At 30.7% G+C, this 24,986-nt stretch overlaps 1 protein-coding gene across 1 annotated transcript; it reads left to right on the forward strand.

Moving 5' to 3' along the window:
- The first annotated feature begins 14,833 nt into the window (after positions 1-14,833).
- Positions 14,834-19,099, forward strand: LOC132311377 (transcription factor MYB46-like). The gene is made up of 2 exons (XM_059809277.1): positions 14,834-15,208; positions 17,921-19,099. Exons 1-2 carry the CDS (start codon positions 14,874-14,876, stop codon positions 18,591-18,593), a joined length of 1,008 nt encoding a protein of 335 aa, XP_059665260.1. The 5' UTR covers positions 14,834-14,873; the 3' UTR covers positions 18,594-19,099.
- Positions 19,100-24,986: the final 5,887 nt, after the last annotated feature.

Below are 24,986 nucleotides of genomic sequence, written 5' to 3' on the forward strand. Positions count from 1 at the left end.
TGCCTAAGTGAATTATAAAAAAGGTCCTCCTCAGTTGGGCCGGTACTAACCTAAAGTTGTGCTTGCTTATTGTGGGGGTATAATCAACATGCAACAGAGACAAAGCTTTGGCAAGATAACAGTAAAGAGAAAGCATACAAAAGTAGAAACTTTGGAGTACCTCCAATGCATCCTCTTACCTTTTTTTCCCACAATCCCTACTCTCTCTCTCTCTCTCTCTCTCTCTCTCTCTTAATATATATATATATAATGTTTTTCAGATGCATGTATCTTCATTCAAATGAGAAGCCTAGGAAACAAAAAAAGGCATGTTTCCTTAAACTTCTAACAATTTACAAAGATCAACTAACAAAGACCACGGCCCCTATTTGTTTCAATTTTTAAGAAACTGTTCTCCAAAATAAATAAATAAATAATAATAATAATAATAATAATAATAATTTGAGATAATTGTAAATGACTTGTATTATCTTAAAACAAGTCTTCTCTTTAATAAGTTTTCAAGAACGGTCAATCAAACAAAATTTTCTATGGCTTTTTGATTTTTAAATTCTTTGAAAATATAAAATTATTTTCAGAAAACTGGACCAAATATATCTTATTTTATCCAAAAATTGACTATTTTAACCATATTTTATATGGATTTTCAAAAATCTGTCAACCTGATTAAATTTCAAACTGTTTTATGTTATAAACAAAACAAACCTAAAGCTTCTAATGGCTACTAGAATTATAAGGCCTTAGTTGGAATGATCGCTACAACAATCTCACTTTGAACTTCAAAAATACTCGACAGGCTTGGTTTTCTCCAAAAGTAACATAATAGTAGGATTGGTTGAAGTAACTAAGTTTTGAAAAGGTTTTAACAAACTTCGATGTATAAAGATATATATATATTAATGGACAGTTACAGTCTTTGGGTCCCTTGGAGGTCTCATGTAACATCACTTGCATTGCCCTTTTACTGTATCTTTCAGTCTCTTAGACCTTTTCTAGTGGGGAACTGATAAATGATTTTACAATGAAGAGGACAATGACATATAAAGAATAAGAGATAAGAAAATATATGCAAGTGTAATAGTTGTGGCATCTTTAACACCTTTGTTTCTGATGCCCATGGCAAAACCCTTGTCCAAAATAGAGTCAATTCTATAAACTGAAAAACAGAAAAGAAAAAAATTATATATGTGTGTGTGTAGATATATATATATATATATATATATATATATATATAGAGGTCGAGATTGTTTGATTTGTATGAGCCTATGTTATGTGGATTGGGGAACGAGTGGTAGGGTTACATATTTACGAATTAAATGTGTCAAATCTCTAGCTAAGTAAGACGTGAACGTTGCTAAATGTTTATTTTATATTATATTTTAGAGTAAAATAATATTTTATGTAACATAATTACCAAAATAGGCATTTCACTCATTTAAAATAATAATAAAATATTATTAAATTATTAAATATTTTTTAAAATTTATTTCAAATCAAAAGTATCAATACATATCCCATAATCATGTCCACGCTTACGAGTAACTCACGCTGTGTGAAAGAGCAATGTAAGTTGTAACATAGGCATGAATTAATTGATATAATACAACCGTAAGCATCTTGAACATATAGCTTTGGCTGTTAACCAATGCGATGTTAACTTATGTAATATTAGGTCATCAACAGTTTAACAATCATAGGGCTCGTAGGGGTAGAGCTAGAAATTTTGAATTTTTTTTTCTTTTTTGGGACGGGAGAATTTTTAAAACAAATTAAGATAATTACACTACATGAGACTCCCATCATTGTAGAGCCGGGATGAACTAATACTACGTAATTAAAAATTAAAATTTTTATTAATCAATCGTAATATATACAATTTTTTCCCAATATTATTCTTATTAGTGAATAAATTGGGCAACATACAATTCCACAAAATGAGAAAAATAATCTAAATAGTTAGTTATGGAAAATGAAATGAAAAAATAAATAAATAAATAAAGAAGATGAAATGATAAGTTAAATGTAAAAGAAAAGTTGTAAAGAAAAAATATTCTTCAAGATTAATAAATTTTATTCAACAATTGTTTTAATTTTTGAAAGTAAAATATTTGATTACATCGATTTCACTTTGTGAAAATATGTCACTGTTATCTTAAATATAACATTTTAACTAAGCAAAACACAATTAGCATGCATGAACAAACTAGGAATAACGATATTATTCTTATTGGCATTCTTGTCATCATGGTATACAATGTTTTAATTACTTCACATGAAAACGATTGATGAGTAAGGTTTAAGTATTTGGACAAGAATTTAGCTCAAATTAAAATTTTGTATGAGTTTTGATATGACAAAAATAAATTTTTATTTTTAAATTTATAATTATTAGGGCAAATAAATAAGTGCAATGGAAATTTTTTGTGTTGGGGGGGGGTGTGGTGGTGGTGGGGGGATGAAATTTTTTTATAAGTTTTGGGGGCCATAAGTGGGGTATAAGAAAAAAAATTGAAATATTTTTTTTGGGTCGAGCCCCTAAGGTTCGCTTGTTTGACCTAATCTGAAATATAAATCTATAAAATTCTAGACGAATAAGCATTTTGAAAATAATTCTCAAAAATAAAATACAAAATTGTTTTTGGAGAATTTTTAAATTCTATTCTAGGCCTTCATTAATTAAAAACTGAAAATTAAAAAAACTTCAAATTTGTACTATTTCATTCCTTCAAAAACACAACTAAACATATCTTAAATTTTTTTTTCCTTGAATCTAAATTGATTACTCACAGACAATTTGCTAACGCCCGGACTTGAATATCCCTCCTCTTCTCTTCGACAATGGGGAAATTATAACATAGGCTAGCTACTTGTCTTCGACAATGGGGAAATTACACCTTGGGCTACTTGTTAGGGATATTAACTCTCTCTAACCTATTTAACAGTCGATTATTGCTGAAAGTTAAATCTCTCTTTCATCACACATAGTGGAAATATCACACATCACATCAACACAAGTATATATGGAGATAACAGTCATATACATTTACACATAACATAATATTTTACATGATTCATCCAACTCTAGGCTATATTCAAGGAGTTACTTTATGAATCGTTCAACACTAAAATAGGCTACTTTCATGGAAAGAGATTTTAGTATTATGAATTAAATAATAGAACATCACTCACTCGTCATCTATTTTGAGGCTATAACTCTACACCTGGGAATTATATATATTCTCTCCTCTCCTCACAATATTCACCAACACCTTACATATTTCCCTTATGAATTGTTCAACACTAATATAACCACTTATCTCTTTCCACAAGTTTTTTGGTGTCATGACCCACTCCACCACATGGTATGATATTGTCCACTTTGGGCCCGAGCTCGCATGGTTTTGCTGTTGGGTTTTTACTCCAAAAACCATCATACCAATTGGAGTGACACACCTACATATATAGCATTTCTATTTTCCACACCTAGGTAATGTAGGATTGTGCACCTGTAGCTCGCCTAGTATGGTAGCTTGCTAGTGCCTCTTGCACCCGCCCACATGGTAGCCATAATCACCCCCTTGAGCCCAATGTCCTCGTTGGCCACACTTTCGGCTAGGTTTGGCTCTGATACCATTTGTAACGACACACTCCACTACATGGTATAATATTGTCCGCTTGTCCGCTTTGGGCCCAAGTCCACACGGTTTTACTCTTGAGTTTAGAAATAGTTTAGAAAGACAGAAAACAAGAGAAAAAGAGGAGTTAACAAAAAAAACGCAAGATACCAAAAGCATTAATGCTGCATTTGGTGTGCATGAATGAAATGAAATGCAAGTGGGAATGGAATGAGAATGGGAATGGAATGGAATGGAATGACCATTCTCATTCTATTGTTTGGTTATAAATATAAAATGTGTAGGAATTGAATCATAATAACCATTCTAGTGTTTAGTTGGACCAATTTAAAATTTAGAATGGAATAAATTTCAAATTGAGTTCTCCAAAATATCCCTCTTAGTAACAAATAAATTAAATTAACAAAATGACATTCTTCTATAATTTTTTTAAAATAAATGGTAGCAGTGGCAGTGGTGGATGGTGGTAATGATGGTGGTGGAGGTGGAAAACAATAGTGGTGTAGGTGGTGGTGTTGGAAGGCGAGGGTGATGGCAATAGTAGAAAGTGGTAGCGGTGGTGTTATTGGAAGGCGGCAATGATGCCGGTGAAAAGCGATAGCAGTAGTGTGATGGTGGTGAAATGTAACAACCCTCACCTTGTCCAGATATAATATTATCCGCTTTTAGCACATCTGGACTAGAGACTTCCTAGGGGGTCACCTATCCTGGTACTACTCAAGGTTAAGCACGCTCAACTCTAGAGTTCTGGTGGGTTTACGGCCATCACGGCTTTAAAACGCGTTATGTTATAGAATGGTGTTGAATCTATATATAGCACTTACCCCCATCTATACCCAGGCGATGTGGGATTGTGCATTTATAGCTCATCCAGTGTGGTAGCCTACTAGTGCCACCTGCACACGCTCACAGACACCCACTCACAAGTCGCCACTATCACCCCCTCTTTGGGGCCAATGACCTCGTTGGCCATAATTCCGGCTAGCTCAAGCTCTGATACCATTTATAACGACCCTCACCCTAACTAGACACAATATTGTCCGCTTTTAGCTCCCGAACCAAAGACTTCCTAAGGGGTCACCCATCCTAGTACTATTCCAGGTTAAGCACGCTCAACTCTAGGGTTCTGGTGGGTTCACGGCCATCACAGCTTTAAAACGCGTTGTGTCATAGAAGGGTGTTGAATTTACATATAACACTTACCCCATCCACACCTAGGCGATGTGGGATTGTGCACTTGTAACTCGCCAAGTGTGGTAGCCTACCAATGCCACCTGTACACACTCACACATACTCGTTCACAAGGTTGCAACAATGATACCATTTGTAACGACCCACTTTACCACATGGTATGATATTATCCGCTCTGGGCCCGAGCCCGCGCGGTTTGGCTCTTGGACTTTACCCTAAAAGGCTTCATACCAATTAAAGATAATACCACTACATATAAGCACTTCACATTTCCCTTACCCAGGCAATGCGAGATTGTGAACCCGTCGCTCGCCCAGTGTGGTAGCCTACCAGTGTCTCACACCCGCCCATGGCACACCCAGCCACAAGGTTGCCACAATCACCCCCCTTTTGGAGCCCAACGTCCTCGTTGGCTACATTTCCAGCTGGGTTAGACTCTGATATCATTTGTAACGACCCTCAACCTAGCAAGACATAATAGTATTCGCTTTTGGCTCACCCAGACCAGAGACTTCCTAGGGGGTCACCTATCCTGGTATTACCCTAGGTTAAGCACGTTTAACTCTGGAGTTTTGATAGATTCACGGTCATCACGGCTTTAAAACGTGTTATGTTATAGAAGGGTATTAAATCTACATATAGTACTTACCCCATCCACACCCAAGCGATGTGGGATTGTGCACCCGTAACTCGCCCAGTGTGGTAACCTACCATTGCCTCGCACCCGCCCACGGCACACCCGCCCACAAGGTCACCACAATCACCCCCTTTAGGGCCAACGTCTTTGTTACCCACATTTCTGGCTGGCTCAGGCTCTGATACCATTTGTAACGACCCACTCCACTACATGGTATGAAATTATCCACTTTGAGGCCTTTTGGAGTAAAACCCAATAGCAAAACCATGCGGGGGAAAGCAGACAATATCACACTATGTGGTGGAGTGGGTTGTTACATGCAAGGTAGTGGAGTTGGCAGAAGACGGTGACGGTGGTGGTGGAAGGCAGTTGAGGTGGTGGAAGGCGGTGGCATTAGTGGTGGTAGAAGGTGGTGGTGGTGGTGGAAGGCGGTAGGATTAGTGGTAGTGGAAAGTGGTGGTGGTGGAAGGTGGTAGCGGTGGCGATGGTGGTGATAGAAGGTGGTGGCAGTTGTGGAAGGCGGTGGCGCTGGTGGTGGTGGAATGTGGTAGCAGTGGTGGAAGGCAATAACGCTAGTGGTGGTGGAAGGTGGTGGCGGTGGTGGTAGTGGTGAAAAGTGGTAGCGGTGGTGGTGATGGAAGGTGGTGGCAATGGAAAGCTGTAGCGGTGGTGAAAGGCAATGGCGGTGGCGGTGGTGGTGGTGGAAGGTGGTGGCGGTGGAAAAAGGTAGTGGTGGTGGTAGAAGGTAGCAGTACTAGTGAAAGGCAGTGGCGGTAGTGGTGGTGGAAGGTGGTGGTTGTGGTGAAATGCGGTGGTGGTGGTGGTAAAAGACGATGGCGATGAAAGGTGGTGGCGGTGGTGAAAAGCGATGGCGGTGGTGGTTGCAGCAAAGGAAGACGATGTTGGTGGTGAAATGAGGTGGCAGTGGAGGTGGTGGAAAGCGGTGGGCGATGGTGAAAGTTGGTGACGGTGGTAGCGGTGGTGATAGTGGTAGAAGGTAGTGGTGGTTTTTGGACTTGGAACATGAGGGTTTTTTGGAAAGTTGATCTTTTAAAAAAAATTAGTTAGGAATGGCCATTCCCATTTTAAATTGCATACTAAACAAAGGAATAGTTGGAATAGGCATTTCATTTCATTCCATTCCATTCATGCACACCAAATATAGCATAATTGAGAAAGAGATGAGACACAAAAAGATCTTACCATAATTGAAAAGGGTAATTGTGATATTTGAGAAAATTAATTATTAATTTTTAAAGTTAAACTTAAATATGTTATTTTTAAAAAAATTAAAATGCAATAGTATAAAAGTGGAGTACCAATATCACATCCCTTTTATGTTTACATTTTCTTTCTCATGCCATTTTGTTGCTAAGAAAATAGAGGGTAACCAATTTGAATTGCATCCAAAAACGACTAGTCAATAAAAATTTAGTCTCATTTCCCTCATGCTTATTTTTATATCAACTGAAAACTATAGAAAATACTTCCTCCATTCCAATTTAAGTGTCGCTTATGGGGAGTAATAATTTTTAAGGGGACAAGTGGGATATGCTTTGTCTCCCTGAAAAGTTACTAAATTACCCTTTTATGTTTTGAATATTTAAGTTTGAAATTTTAAACTCAAATGACATATATGGAAAGATATGAAATATATTGTTTGAGAAAAAAAAGAAAAAGAAAAAAAAAAAAAAAAGTAGATACTTATTTTGGGACAGACAAAAAAAGAAAGCATGATACTTATTTTGGGATGGAGAGAGTATATTTTTAAGACTTACAAAACCTCACTAGTTCCCTTAAAACCCAATTTATATATATATATATATACTAGGAAAAGGCACGTGTGATGCACGTGATGAATGTTTTGTAACCTATAGAATTTTTGTTTTCATTTTTTTTTTTTAATTGTTAATTTGAAACTTGTAACAATAAACCTTACAAAAAATTACATTTTTTGTAACTCTTTTTATAATAATTAATAAATAATTTTTTAATATTAATAAATAAATACTGAAATATTTTGAAATTGATAAAATAGATAATTTCTGGTAGAGTTTATAGAAATTATTTTATTTTCTATAAAAATATTCATAATTAATAGATAAATACAGGTTATATGTGATAGAGTTTTAAAGAAATTATTTTATGTTGTTTAAATAGATTCTTGTTTAATTAGATTTTATTTTATTAAAAAACTCATAATAAATAGAATATGTGATAGAGTTTTATAGAAAATAAAATAGCTAATTTGTGGTAGATTTTATAGAAATTTTTTATTTTCTTTAAATACATTCTTGTTTAATAATATTTTCTTTTATTAAAAAAACTTACATAAATAGAAAAATAGGTAATATGTGTTAGAGTTTTATAGAAAATTTTTTAAAAACTCTTTTTATGTGAATTAATAAACATTTTTATACATTAATAATTCTTGTCTAATTAGATTACCTTTTATTAAAAAAAAAAAAAAAAAAAAACACTCATAATAAAAGATAATTTGTGGTAGAGTTTCAGAAAAAATATTTTATTTTTTATATCAATTAAAAAATATTTTTTATATTAATAATTCTAGTCTAATTAGATTTCCTTTTATTAAAAACCTCATAATAAATAGGTAAATAGGTAATTTTTGTTAGAGTTTTATAGAAACTCGTTTAAAATCTCTTTTTATATCAATTAATAAATATATTTTTTTATTAATAATACTTGTCTAATTTGATTTCCTTTTATTAAAAAACTCATAATAAATAGATAAAGAGGTAATTTGTGTTAGAGTTTTATAGAAACTCTTAAAATATATGTGATAGAGCTTTATTGAAAATAAAATAAGCAATTTGTAATAGAGTTTTATCAATATTATTTTAATTTCTTTACATGTATCATTCTCTAAATAGAATTCATTTTATTAAAAACTCATAATAAAAGCTAATTTGTGGTAGACTTTTAGAAAAATTATTTTATTTTAAATATCAATTAATAAATTTTTTTAATATTAATAATTCTTGTCTAATTAGATTTTATTTTATTAATTAATTCTTTATAATAAATAGATAAATAGGTTAATTTGAATTTTATTAGGTAGATTTTAGATTTTTATAGAGTGTTTTTAAATATATATATCCTTATCTAATTAGATTTTCTTTTATTAAAAAACTCACAATAAAACGTAATTTGTTGTAAAGTTTTTAAAAAATTATTTTATTTTTTATATCAATTATTAAATTTTATATTAGTAATTCTTGTCTAGTTATATTTTATTTTATTAAAAAAACTCAAAATAAATGGATAAATAGGTAATTTGTGTTAAAGTTTTATATAAGCACTTTTAAAAAATTATTTTATTTTTTACAAATATATCCTTGTCTAATTAGATTTCCTTTTATTAAAAAACTTATAATAAATAGATAAATATAGGTTATATGTGATAGACTTTTAAAAAAAAAAAAAAAAAAGATAATTTGTGGTATAGTTTTATAGAAATTATTTTATTTTGTTTAAATATATTCCTGTCTAATTAGATTTTATTTTATTAAAAAACTCATAATAAATAAATAATACGATAGAGTTTTATAGAAAACAAAACAGCTAATTTTTGGTATATTTTATTGAATTTTTTTAATTTTTTAAATATATTCTTGTTTAATTATATTTTTTTATTAAAAAAACTAATAATAAATAGATAAATCGGTAATATGTGTTAGAGTTTTATTAAAAATCTTTTAAAAACTCTTTTTATATGAATTAATAAATATTTTTAAGTATTAATAATTCTTGTCTAATTAGATTACATTTTATTAAAAAAAAACTCATAATAAAAGGTAATTTGTGGTAGAGTTTTAGAAAAATTATTTTATTTTTTATATCAATTAAAAAATATTTTTTTATATTAATAGTTCTTATCCAATTAGATTTTATTTTATTAAAAAACTTATAATAAATAAATAAATAAGTAATTTGTGTCAGAGTTTAATTAATATAAATTCTTTTACAAAACTCTTTTTATATCAATTAATAAATACTTTTTATATTAATAATTATTGTTTAATTAGATTTCCTTTTATTAAAAAACTCATAATAAATAGATAAATAGGTAATTTGTGTTAGAGTTTTATAGAAATTTTTTTAAAAACTCTTTTTATATGAATTAATAAATAATTTTTTATATTAATAATACTTGTCTAATTACCTTTCATTTTATTAAAAAAACTCATAATAAATAGATAAATAGGTAATTTGTATTAGTGTTTTATAAAAACTTTCCAAATATATCTTTGGCCAGTGTGATAGTGTTTTATTGAAAGTAAAATAGGTTATTTGTGATACAGTTTTATAGAAATTATTTTATTTTCTTTAAATATATCATTGTCTAATTAGATTTCATTTTATTAAGAAACTCATTATATAATATTTTTTATATTAATAAATCTCGTCTAATTAGATTTTCTTTTATTAAAAAATTCATAATAATAAATAGATAAATAGGTTTATTTGAATTTTTTTGGGTAGATTTTAGAGTTTTATAGAATTTTTTTTATATATAAAAACTCTATAAAAATTAACTATTCTTTTTATATCAATTAATAAATATTTTATTACATAGATTTAGAGTTTTATACAGTTTTTTTATTATTACTTTATAAAACTCCTTTCATATCAATTAATAAAAACTAGCTATTCTTCTTATATCAATTAATGATTATTTTATTAGATAGATTTTAGAGTTTTATAGAGTTTTTCTTTTTATAAAAAAAAAAAAAATACTAAAACTCTTTCGCAAAGTTTCTGTATTTTACTCTCGAATTCTGAATTTGTAGAATTCTTAATTTCTGTATCCCTTCCTCCTTAGCACTATTTATAGACATTTTGGATTAATAGGATGATGACATGTGTGCTCTCCTAATAATGACATAATCATAATTGGGCATAGCCGATTATATTGTGATAATTATCCAATTTTTTTTTTTTTAGTGTTTTATAGAGACTATTTTTATATCAATTAATAAATATATTTATATATAAATATAAAAAATTATTTTATTTTCTTTAAATATATCCTTGTCCAATTAAATTTTCTTTAATTAAAAAAACTCATAATAAATAGATAAATGCAGATTATATGTAATAAAGTTTTTTTAAAAAAATAAAACAGATAATTTGTGGTAGAGTTTTATAAAAATTATTTTCTTTTGTTTAAATATATTCTTGTCTAATTAGATTTTATTTTATTAAAAAACTCATAATAAATAAATAATGTGATAGATTTTTATAGAAAATAAAACAGCTAATTTGTGTTAGATTTTATAATTTTTTTTATTTTCTTTAATTATATTATTATTTAATTATATTTTCCTTTATTAAAAAAAAATCATAATAAATATGTAAAAAGGTAATATGTGTTAGATTTTTGTAGAAAATCTTTTAAAAACTTTTTTTTATACGAATTAATAAATATTTTTATATATTTATAATTCTTGTCTAAGTTGATTACCTTTTATTAAAAAAAACCCATAATAAAAGATAATTTGTGGTAGAGTCTTAGAAAAATTATTTTATTTTTTATATCAATTAAAAAATATTTTTTTATATTAATAGTTCTTGTCTAATTAGATTTTCTTGTATTAAAAATCTCATAATAAATAAATGGGTAATTTGTGTTGGAGTTTAATAGAAACTATTTAAAAAATTCTTTTTATATCAATTAATAAATATTTTTTATATTAATAATTCTTGTCTAATTAAATGTCATTTTATTAAAAAAAAACTCATAATAAATAGATAATTAGGTATTTTGTGTTACAGTTTTATAGAAATTCTTTCGAAACATTTTTTTTATATCAATTAATAAGTAATTTTTATATTAATAATACTTGTCTAATTAGATTTCCTTTTTTTAAAAAAAAAAAAAAAAAACGCATAATATATTGATAAATAGATAATTTGTGTTAGTGTTTTCTAGAAACTTTTTAAATATATCTTTGTCTTATTAATGTAAAAAAATATTTATTAATTCATATAAAAAGAGTTTTTAAAAGGTATAAAAAAAACCTCAATAAAACTCTAAAATTTACCTAATAAAATTTAAATTAACCTATTTATCTATTTATCATTATGAATTTTTTAATAAAAAATCTAATTAAACAAGAATTATTAATATAAAAAATATTAATTATATTAATAGTTCTTGTCTAAATTAGATTTTATTGTATTAAGAACCTCATAATAAATAAATAAATTAATAGATAATTTGTGTTAGAATTTAATAGAAACTCTTTTTATATCAATTAATAAATCTTTTTATATTAATAATTCTTGTCTAATTAGATTTTTTTTGATTAAAAAACTCATAATAAATAGATAAATAGGTAATTTGTGTTACAGTTTTATAGAAACTTTTTAAAAACCTCTTTTATATGAATTAATAAATAATTTTTTATATTAATAATACTTGTCTAATTAGATTTCCTTTTTAAAAAAAACTAATAAAAAATAGATAAATAGGTAATTTGTGTTAGTATTTTTTAGAAACTCTTTAGATTTATCTTTGTCTAATGTGATAGTGTTTTATTGAAAATAAAATAAGTAATTTGTGATAGAGTTTTATAGAAATGATTTTATTTTATTTAAATATATCCTTATCTAATTGGATATCATTTTATTAAGAAACTCGTAATAAAATATTTTTTATTTTAATAATTTTGTCTAATTAGATTTTCTTTTATTAAAAAATTTAGAATAATAAATAGATAAATTGGTTTATTTGAATTTTATGAGATAGATTTTAGAATTTTATAGAGTAATGTGTCATTTTCTAATAATGACAAAATCATAACTGGGCCGGGTTAATATATTTTTATATAAATAAATAAATATTAAAATATTGAAATACGAAAATACTAAAACACTTTATACATTTTATAATAATATAAATAAATATTTTTGCAAAATAAGAAATGTTGAAAGTTAAATAAATAAGTATAAAGAATCAAAAACTTGACATTTTAAAATTTATTGAAGGTACTAATGGAAGCATCTATATCACAATTCACCTTTTTATTTGTACTGTTTTTGTGCATATGTATAAATTACACATAAACTAGACGATTATTATATGTTGTGGTACTTATGTCACAACGTGTCGGCAAGACAATATTGTCCAAAGGGACCCACCAATGGAATTTATTTGATGATCAACTATGGACCACTTAATTATTGCAACTTGTAGGTGGATTTCCTGAACAATGACGTTAATCTTTCACTAATTAGAATTATTCTAGCAATCTATGATTCCATGCCAAGTTAGGGAGGGTCCACACACACACACACATGTATATATTTATATTAGTATAAATGATCTTTTCTCATAATAGAAATTTTAAAGTTTGTAATTTCTCGTATTAAAGTCTTTCTATTTATTCTTGTAAAATGAAAATCAAAGGTGTAGGACAAGACCTAGAATACGATATACGCATAGTGATACCAAAGAAAAAATAATAATAATAAATAAAAAAATAAAAGTAAGAGATAAATACGACCGAAATATGACAAAAAAAATAATATAATATTTATTATTTAATGTTTTCATTTTATAATATTAATTTGCATTGAATCTCAAAAGTAATTGCAAAACCACCACCACAGTGTCCATAAAGTATTCCAAACGTATTCCTCTTATGTCTAGCGGTGTCCTACCAAAAAATCAAATATTTAAATTTTTATCACGTGATCAGATTGTGTCCCACGCATGTTGATGTGTTACACACACACATGTATACACTGTTACATAAGGATGTCAATTTAGCCCGCCCCGCCTAACTTCTGCTTGGGCCCATCCTGTCTATCCTACCCCTATTTGGACAGGCTTGGGATCATTCTAATTAGGTTAGACTGATGAGTTTGGGACATGTTTGAGATCATTCTAATTAGGTTAGGGGTGAAATTGGGAAGAAAGTTTAAAACCCTCTATTAATAATAAATATATTTTATTATCTATAATATTTCTTTTTCTTTATTTCTTATTATTATTTTGAATTTTTACAATTTTTTTTTTCTTATTATAATTGTTAAATATTTGCCTATATTATTTTTTTTTCACAAATTTTAACTTAAATGTGTTCAAGTTTGAATATTTTTCCTTAAAAATATACAGGGCGACCCAAACCTGCCGACTCTGAAAATTTTTTTTTTTTGTTCATGCCATTTCCCCCAAGAAGTATGTGCTTCTTAACTAGCCCATACATAGATACATAAGATCATAATTGGGCCAAAATATCCCATAATCCTAACATCAAAATTTGCAAGTTTTGATTAAAATTAATGTTCTTAGATTGGAATCCTCCTTACACACTAGAGTTAATTTTGCAGTCATCGCCTTTACCTTAATCACATATATATGAATGGGGTTGGCCACGGCCTCCAAGCTTTTCTATTATAATACATTTCATGTACTATATTTAATTTTTGAAAATCATTTTTATTAATCTCATCTCATGTGATTTTTTGTCGCCATCTCCGTCTCTTATCTTCAATTATAATTAATCTTCTTATAAAATTTTTATTAATTTAACTTTTAACTCTTCTTCGATTTTCTTGTAAAAGAAAAAATTGTCCAAAACACATCTTGTTGGAAGAGCTCCACACCATTTAAAAATAAAACAATTTGAAATCCGAAAATGTGGAATTTGTGGCCAATTTTAACATTTTCGTTGTCTAAAACACACGTTGTTGGAAGTGCTCCACACCATTTAAAAATAAAACAATTAGAAATCCGAAAGTGTGGAATATGTGGCCAATGTCCAATCAACAGACTCCATAAAAAAATAATAATAATAAAAAAATAGGCATATGTATTATCATCATATTGTTGATTAGTTTATTATAATAGCTTCAAATACACGTGTGGGTGCATGATAAGAGAGGGAGATTATTTGTTGTGGAAGCAAATATATCTAGAATCTAATGTCTTGGTTACTAAACAAACTTGCTATAGCTATTTTATTTTTTATTTTTTATTTTTTCCTCTCTTATATATATATATATATAATAATTACCTTGTGAATGACGAAATATATAGGTATAGAAAAAGACAAGAAATGGAGTCAAAGACAAGACGACCACTTTATCTATCTGATCTTTATATTTCTTACTCAGCTAGCTCAGGTCCCCTCCAAACCGTTTTCTACTCGACCTACCAACCAACACCCTCCCCCTAACCCATTCCCCCGTTTGAAGCAAACCCCACAACCATCACCATCATCATCATCATCATCATCATCATCATCAGTACTCTCCCCACTCTCTCTCTAGATCACCTCTCTCTCTCTCTCTCTATAAGGCCAATTCACTACTCATCTACATCAAATATATTAACCACTTAGGAGTTTGCTAGAAAGAGATAAATTTAACCCACAACTATGAGGAAGCCAGCTGATCATTTTTCAGGGAAGAACACCGCCGCCACCACCACCACCACCACCACCACGAACAACAACAACAACAATGGTGGTAGTAGCAACAAGCTTAGGAAGGGTTTGTGGTCACCAGAAGAAGATGACAAGCTTATGACATACATGATGACCAATGGGCAAGGCTGTTGGAGTGATGTGGCAAGAAATGCTGGCTTGCAGAGGTGTGGCAAGAGTTGTAGGCTCCGATGGATTAACTACTTGAGGCCTGACCTCAAGCGTGGGGCTTTTTCGCCCCAGGAAGAAGAGCTCATCGTCCATCTGCATTCCCTTCTTGGCAATAGGTCCTTTCTCTCTCTCTCTCTTTATATATATATATATATGTAGTATATGTATATACGTGTACGTGTATAATTGTATATGTTGTTTGTGTATCTCCTCGTGTGTGTGTATATCTATAGTAATTTACTCCCTTGAGGTTTGGACAAACACTGATCGTTATACCTATGTGTAATCTACATAGAGCTCAAGGGAGATAAGTATAATTTACTCATATATATATATATATATAAGGGTTATCTCACAAAATCTTCTCTGCTTTCATTTTTAGACACTTTACTTCTACACGAGGAAAGATTAAAATTTTGAATAAAAATATCTTAATCAAAATACATTTTAAGTCACTAAATTTTTTAATGTATAAAGATTGAATATTTGAAACGTATTCTGCCTAAGAGCTTTTAATGACTAAGACTACATCTGAAGAAAGAGTTGTGATTTAGGGATTGTTGCAACTTAAAAGGAAGAAAATACCTTTTATACTAAAGGGATACAGTATTGTTAATTCTAGATATCAACTAACAGTATCGTAACAATTTTTCCTTGTATAAAAACTTTTGGTAGTTAGTTAAGAAGAGGGTAAAGTGAAGCTACTCAAATAAATATAATAAGTTGACTAATAATTCACAACGAAATACCCAAAAAAATAAAAAAAAAACTGCATTCACTTGGATTTCACATGATATCACCTCTTTCTTTTTTATTTTTTATTTTTTTTTATTATTATTATCTCATAATATTTATTGATAATTTTTTTCCGGATTTACTTTTTCGTTTTCCTTTTTTTAACAGAATTTCTCAATTACTTATTTATGAGTGTACATGTATATTTATGCATGCATGTAAGGTGGGGAAGTCAAATAGGGACGAGGCAGGGCAATTTTCCCCACTCAAGTTTTTGTTAGTATTTTATTTTATTTTATATAAAATTTTAATTTTTTTTATAATAATTACACCAATTCACAATTGACATAAAAAAGAAAAAGAAAACAACGCATAGCGTCTTGACCCTTAATTTCAGCCCTTTCTTCATTTGTTCTCATCTTTCTCTCATAAACTCTCTTTGCAGATCACTTTCTTGCATTTAGTCATCAATATTCCTCCTTTAGCCTCTCAATCTTTTTTCCAAGGAGAAGAGAAAATCATATTCTTTTAATGCATTTCTTGATCCTAAGCCAATAATTAAGCAAAATCCTTGGTACACCTTTCTTCACCAACCCAATCTCACACTTTATATATGAATAGAAATTTCACCAGGTTACAAATAATGAAAACTACGATAAAGTATTGCATGTATATATCAATGGTTTAATTAAATTCCTTGATTCCATCACTAGATTTTTTGGATTGTATCAAGAACTAACGTTAACGGTCAAGGGTCCTAGAAACAAAAATTGGGTGTGAGATTTTCTTGTTAAGGAAATGTATATATACCTACATTTCAATATATATATATATATACCTTCTTGTATCTTTTTGTTGCTTTCTATATTTATTCTATTCTTGCCATGTTATTTTTTATCCATGATTTGGCTTTAGGACATATATATCTGGCTATTTAGTCGATTTTTCATACTATCAATTTTTCATGTTATGTATGTTATGTATACATATAAATAAAAATTAGAAATGAACTAATGAACTCTCTACCATATTTTTTCATGCATGGCATAACAAGATATGCAGAACAATGCTATCACCATTATTTGGAGAGGTGGTTGAGGGCATTTTCCTTCAACTATCATATGTAGAAAGCCTCCATAACTGAATATATGTGTGTGTATATATTGTATAATGTTCTAGATGGGAGCTTGTCTAGTCACGACCAAACCTAGCATCCTATTCATGCTTAATTTCTTCTTGTATTAACTATTTACCTAAAAGTATATAATGCCTTAAATAATATATATAGAAACACGTAGTACATATCGTAATTCCTAAGCTTAATTCAGAAGTATGAAATTCACGACATCTGATAAAAAGTATGAAGGAAAAAGATTAGATTTAATATGTGATGAAAATAAAAGGTTCACATATTTCATGGTAAACGTTATAACGGTATCGTAAACATTATTTATGAATATGACACTTGACCGCACACAAAATGTTGTATGTCAATGATGTTTGGTGGTGCATCCTTTTTGTTTCTTTTGTGGAAAAAAATTTGAGATGAAAGAAAAAGGACCACATGTATCAAACTCATTCAAATTGGCATAGCAACGTGAAATATTACCGCAAAATGTGCGTGTGTATATATATATTAGCTGCCAAATTTGACCATTAGAGACTTTTTCATTGCACATGGCTAAAATCAACTAATAATCATTATCCAGTGTTTCATGTATTATAGCATGCAAATATATTAGACCAAAAGGTATATGTAGCCATCAAATTTGATCAAGAAGACATACATACACATATATATATATATATATATGTAGACTATGTAGTAGATGAAATCAGTCAATTTGAACGTCTTAATACTTCTTTAATTAGCAGGACAAAATCTGAAAAGGACATTGGTATGTATCATCATTTGTATTGTCTACATCTGCTCTTTGATTTGAAGACACTCCACAACAAATTCTTTTTCAACGAAAATAAATTTAAGTTACAATGAATTAGACATGCATAAAATCCATATAAAAAATGAACACTTTCTTTTAAACACTTCTATACCTATATATGATTTTATTTTTTGCTTTTTCATGTTAAAGGTGGTCTCAAATTGCGGCACGATTGCCTGGACGAACCGACAATGAAATAAAGAATTTTTGGAATTCGACGATAAAGAAGAGGCTTAAGAATCCGTCATCAACATCCTCACCAAATGCAAGCGATTCGTCGTATGAGCCTAGAGATATCACAGGAGGGCTCATGTCCATGGGGGAGCAAAACATCATGGCCATGTATTTGGACTCATCATCATCATCCATGCAAGCTATGGCCATGAACCGGTACATGATCGAACCAATGCCCATGTTCAAGCACGACGCAGGCATGTCCGGTGCTAGCGGATACTTTAATGCTCGTCCGTCATGCATGACACAAGTTGGAATGATTGGTAATGGGAATATTTTTGGGGATGATCAAGGGATGGTTGGGGTTGACAATATTGGGGTAGGAGAGCTGTTTGTTCCCCCTTTAGAGAGTATAGGTATAGAAGAAAATGTCAAAATTGAGAATTTTATGGATAGGGACACTAATAACAACCTTGTTAACTATAACATGAATAGTGTCAACCATTGCAACAACAATAACAAAGTAGAAAACATGGGTGGGTTTGGAAAAAATTGGGAGGGAGATGAGCTAAGAGTTGATGAGTGGGACTTGGAGGCATTAATGAAAGATGTTCCCTCCTTTCCTTTTCTTGATTACCATGTTGACTAAAATGCTTTCCTTCCTATATTTCCTTTGTCCTTTCCCTCCCTCCTTTTGCATTTTAAAGTATTTCCTCTCGTCAAAACCATTGACAATATTTTTAATATTACGTACCAAAGTACCCTTGAAAGCTTCTGTCATCCTCAGTTTAAGGCCTGGTCAGTGGAGACTTGAACTACTGTATTGTAATTTGGCCTTGAAAACAACTTCAGTGTTCAGATGATGTAGAAGGGTTAGGAATAAGTGACAGTGGAAAGTAGTTATATATACTTGTGGCTATATATGAAATTTCTGTGTAACTATGAGGGTAATCTGGTCATTCCAATGCATACTGGGTGGCTGAAATAATCATCATACTTGTGAAGAAATATGTGAATAGTCATGTAAAAGTAGATAGGGATATATATAAATATGTATGTATCAAGATTAGTTGGTAAATTGTAGTTATAATGAGATGTACAAATTAAACAATGTTGAGGTTGAAGCTGTTATTAGTGGGAGAAAAGCATTTTCTATTACACATTGATGAATACATAGAAAATCTCTCTCTCTCTCTCTCTCTCTCTCACACACACACACACACAAACACAAACACACACACTTAGCATTCTTCATAGAGTTGATTGCTTATTGTGGTCCTTTCCTTCCAAAGGACATGCACATTCATGAAAGATCATTGTTCCTACTAATGGGGTTTAATGATCGCTTTAGGTGAAATGTCACTTGCAATATGAAACCAAAGATATTGAAGAGTGTTATAAAGTCCGATTGCTCTCATTGTAATTTGGATCTTCTGATTATTATATTAGTTAGTTAGCATGAATTGTGGGATTCTAGAGTGATTATAACTAGCTCCTTGACCTTTAAAATATTGCTCTCTCTAAATCTAGCAAAAATATGGAATATTACATGGAATCATTAGAAATACAATCAGTGCAAATAGAAATATGGGCATGGCAACGAAGAACTTGTGCAAAAAGTAAACAAAAAGTAAGCAAAGAAAATGACTCTTAAACGTTGGTAGATATAAAGAGGATAAGGTGTCACAACTTTCACTTGAATGACACATATTGGAAATTGAGTGCTCTATACATCATTTCTACTTTAGATTATTTAACATAACATAACAAACATGTTTTGTGTATTAATTTATCTAGGAAGTTGTTATAATTTTTTATGCGACATGGTGACATATGATTACCTAGAATGTTCCTGTTATTATACTCGGATTTTTTGACATTTATAATGAGAAAAAAGTAAAAAGAGAATAATAAAAAAAAAACCAACAGTACCAATTTGAACTGTATAATTGAATATTTCATTGATAATTATTTATTTCCGTTTGGGTAAATTACACCAACAGATTTGTTTAAATTACAAGTAAATGGCAAGTTAGTCTGTAAAAATCCACAGAAACACCACGTCAAAGTCAGTGTTAGAATGACGTTAAAATTTGTGTGGAAAGTCATGTTTGTACTTTTAATTTATAATGGTTTTTTATTTAAAAAGAATTTGAGTATTAATTTACCATTCCATGCCATACCAATAACCCAACTTTTTTATAAGGAGCATTCCAAACTATTCAGCTCGCAAAAAAGCTAGAGAGTTCCACTTTTCACTCGGGTGGAGAGGGTCATCGGGCGTGCCAAGAACTGCTGTCGTTCCAAAGTGAATATTCGAACAATTATCCAGTAGGAGATTGCAGGGATCAGACGATTGTACGAATGACTGAAATTGCCACCTTCGGAGATTCTTTTTGCGTTGAAAAAGGACTTCTGGACTACTCTATGGCTAGTGGAAAGAAGTGCAGTATTGAAAGTGCAGGACTTCAAGTTAATGTGCTGGAAAGTAGGAATAATAAGTGCAGGACTTGAATTAAACATATTAAAGGTGCATTACATGAATGTAAAGATACATTTTTTTTTTCTTCCTAGTTGGGACTCACACACACTGCCTCCACCGAGGTTCGAACCCCTGACTTCCCTTTGGGAAGTAGGAGCCTTATACCGCTAGGCCACAGGCCTGTTGGTTAAAGATACATAAAATGTAATTGAAAGATAAGGTGCTATTTGGGAAGTAGGAGCCTTATATATATATGTATATCCAGAAATATATTTTGCTATCAACCAACTTCCCTCTTTTAGCCTCGTTGTTGAATTAGTCAAAAAATAGTGGTTGGGACCTCCTTAAATTTAGGAGAAAATCCACCCCACGTTCTCCTTCTTCTGGCTTGGTCAACTCTTAGTCTTGTTAGAATGGAAATTATCCATTTACTTGGAAACATGATTATGATCCAACAACAATTCCCTAAAGAATTGATATAATGTGGTAAGTTCCATAGAACTCGCAACGTGTCGAGAGCCAATTGGTTGACTTTGTCTTTAGAAATTTCCTAGGGTTGCCTTCATGGTAGTATTTCCATGTCATAATTCCTCTTTCCAAATCGGAATATGTGGACCCTTGATTTTAAAGATGGCAAGTCCTAATAGGACTCTCCTCTTCCTTTTAAAATAGAAAACTCCACATGGTAGGATTGTACTGGCCCATTTGTTTCTGATTACTATGTAAAATTACATAGCTTTAATACTCTGAATGAAATTTTATCAGAGTTGCGATCCAGCGTGGTAAGTTCCATTGGAACTCGCCACATACTTCCTCCTTATTAGTGGATAACACAAAATCAAGCTTCAATAATTCTATATTATGCTTCCTCTTTTGGACATTAAAGTACTAATCTAGTGTGGCAAGTTCATTGGAACTTGCCACATGTCGCCTTTCCATTGGGCAAAAAATAATAGAGTAAACACAAACTGGACCGAATATGATTTACTGTTCTTAGGAGGGGATTTTCTTCCATCTCTCTCCACCTGTCCCATGTACTCATTCACTATCTGTCTCTCAAATTTGTGGCTCCAATGCCACTCTAGCAATTAAGGCTAAAAAACTTAAAATTTCACTATGTAGATGTCCAAGATAAGCCAGAAAACCACACACGCAATGGCAATGAAAAGTCTCGATAAACTTTATCACTTTCTTCTCAACCTAAGCTCTGATACCAAATTATCATGACCCACTCACACTAAGGAGATATTGTCTACTTCGTACCCTCTTAATGCTCACGGTCTTCAAAATGCGTCTACGTACACATACATGTAGGATATATCCCCCCCTTATAAGTGCCAACAACTTTTCCTGCCTCCTTTGGCACAATATGGGATGTCATAATCAAACCCTAGTAGTTAAGGCTAAAAATTGTAAAGCCAACAATGTAAGCGTCTAAGGTGAGCCAAAAAAACCACCCACGCAGTGGCATTAAAGACTTTTAACAAACTGGATCATCTTCTTATTCCCACAGCCATCTGCAACGGTGAAGATTTGAACCTCTTTATCCACATGGCCTTTGCTTCTGACAAGCCTGAGACACTTATCTGCCACCTGATGGATGTAATTTGTTACCACTTAAAATTACCACTTGCAATAGTACATCTATCAATATAGAAAAGAGCTATTATAAGGGTTTGTCGAATCACAAGGATTGCTAGTTTATGGCAACCAAAGTTGTAAAATCACTTCAAGTTTGATTAGAGATATGATGATATGATTTGTTTGTCACTTAACATGAAATTAAAACTTAAAACAGAAAGTAAAATGATTCAATTGATTTGAGAATATAAAGAGAGAAGGCTAGGTAATTGACTTCAGCAAAACCTTATAAACATGCTAACTTGCATTCAGCTTGGGGATAAACAACTATGTATATAAAATGATGTGTAGAAGTATAAAACAACCACGACATCTTCCAGAAATTCATACATTTCAGAACTAAGCATAACCCATCTTTGGTTGGAATGGTTCATCCACCTAAACTAAGTTGTGGTATGAACCATCTTCCTTAGACATGGCCTATCATGGTCCTTCAATTGTATGTTGAAGCACATGAAATTCGATTATCTATCATAAATTATCTTCAGTTGGTATAGACCATCAACCTAACATAAATTAACCTAAAGGTGTAGCATGGTCCATCTTCCTTAAGTATAATCTATACAAATTCTCAATTAACATGCCAATATAACCATTTCATAAATTCATTCCCATTGTCATCATAGGAATATCAAGTGCATAATTGTGCCAATATGATTTCTAAGAAAAAATAAACATATCGATATAATTATATATTCAAATGAAGATCATATACATTAATTCAATGTATAAACACATCAATTCAATGTAAACAACTTCTAATTTATGAAATCAAATATATACAAGATGAATCCCCAAATTGAAAAGACAATTACAACATGTTTACTTGGTCTAAGTTACATCAACTCTATAGGAAAGGAGTTAGTTCCTCATGGATATGGCAGCAACTTTTAGGATTGAAGGAGAAGAAGATTTCCCCTGTAGCCCCATTGTTGCAAAACTCAGCATAAAACCCTAAGAAAATCCCCTCTCTCTGCAATATATTTTTCAATGATAATAATGATAGCTAATACAAACTTTTTTCCCCCTCTTAATCCCAAAATGGGCTGCCAAACAATCCTAACCCGTTGAAATTCAAATTTCCTAAAAAAAAGTAACAAACTTTGACCAAATCAAAGTGGGGACCCGTAGGCTGGCATCTGGACGCAAGATTTGGCGTTCGAACGCGAGGTGAACTACATGGCGTCTGGACACAGGATTTGGCGTCCGGATGCGAAGTGATAATGCATAGCCCAAATGCAACTGTTTTACATTTCTTGCTTTGGACCACTAAGTCCTTCTTCATCTAAATGTGTTGCTGAAAGTTTCCATAGGTATATTGGAACCTCTTTTCTTGACTAGCCCTAGATGTTGACACCCGGAATGCATTTGCTCTTCAAAAGCTCTTAAAGTCTTCTTTTTATTTCTTTTTGGAGAGTACAACCTGAAAATAGACAAAAACACAAAAATGAAGATAATTTATATATAAAGACCAAATAATGGACTTAACTAATGCAATTAAGGGCGCTTGAATATACAATATTGGACACTTATCACACCACCAAGCTTACATTTTGCTAGTCCCTTAGCAAAACAAAAATGAAACACACTATAAACTATCCAAATTTCTCGTCTTTCGTGGGAGTGACGATTGCATTTAGCATATGCAATAAGCCTTTTAAACCCCTAGGTATCCCTAGAGGATGAGTGAAGTCTCGTGAGGGTTTACCAGGAACGATACCTACAAACATTAAGTAACAAGGCTCATTCTAGTATAAACTGAAACATATGACTTTGGGGAAAGACTCTATCATGAAGACTACAACAAGTATGCATACAATGACATCTCAAAACAATATTCAATTCCCAACATTCATACATAAACAAAATAGTCCACATACGTGATCCTCAATATCTCATTTATAATAAAATTTCATCTCAAGTTCCTTAGAAGTGAACCAAAATTTTATTTTCTTTTAAAATGCCCTTTTAACCCTTTTATGGCTCATACAATGTCTTCCACATCTTTAATTTATCTTTTGAAATCATAATCCAATGCATGAATTTAATTGAACACATTTTGTGTTGTTTATATATATATATATATTTTATTATGCATGACCATGCGCAATGTCTAAGTTCCTTAACCTCTCTAATCACCCCATGTAATAAGCGTTGAGCCGACGACTCCCAAACCAGATGGTCTTAGAGCGTTAAGTGTAAAGACACTCCTAAGGACGTAATAACTCAGAATAGTCCGACTACAAACGCAAACTAATCATACATCTTACATTCTTTCCTTGTCTTCCTTTTTAATCAATTGACATGTTGAAAGAATGCAGTTTTTTAATTTAATTTAATTTAATTTTTTTTCAATGCCAATGATTATTTCATTCATCTGACTTACTAATTCAGGGAGCCAATTAAGTAAAACCACAAGGAAATTGTGAAGTCACTTAGAGATGAAAGACTCTAAAATAAAACATTTAAATCATGCAATTGACTTTTTTCATTTGAACAAGCATGCTAGTAACTTTTAATCATTCATTGATATAATATATAAGCATACAAATTGTATTACTCACATAGATTCCCCCCCAAACTTAGTTCTAACAATTCCAAAAATCATTTGCCTAAACATACAATATTTGTTGTTGTTGTTGTTTTTTTGTTTGTTTTTTTTTTTTTTTTTTTTTCCAATGTAAACAATATGCAATAGAAACATATCTGACAATGACAATATGCATATGAATAGCTAACTCTCAACACCCCCAAATTTAAATGATACATTGTCCCCAATGTATGAAAACAAGTATAGAAACTAAACATGCATAGAAGTGTAAAAAGAGAGAAACTACCGAGTGCGAAATAGTGACTCCATTGCATCCAGTCGCATTCAAAATACTAAAGTACTTCCCCCAAACTTGTACCTGATAATCT

This window comes from Cornus florida, unplaced genomic scaffold (assembly GCF_030987335.1).
Source record: "Cornus florida cultivar Cherokee Brave unplaced genomic scaffold, ASM3098733v1 CherokeeBrave_3.0.0_Hap2_Chr06, whole genome shotgun sequence".
NCBI lineage: Eukaryota > Viridiplantae > Streptophyta > Magnoliopsida > Cornales > Cornaceae > Cornus > Cornus florida.

Excerpts from the sequence above, each read along its gene's own strand:
- LOC132311377 (XM_059809277.1), top strand. The coding sequence starts at position 14,874 with ATGAGGAAGCCAGCTGATCATTTTTCAGGGAAGAACACCGCCGCCACC. Across the intron at positions 15,209-17,920 it reads CATTCCCTTCTTGGCAATAG|GTGGTCTCAAATTGCGGCAC; the intron begins GTCCTTTCTCTC and ends TTCATGTTAAAG.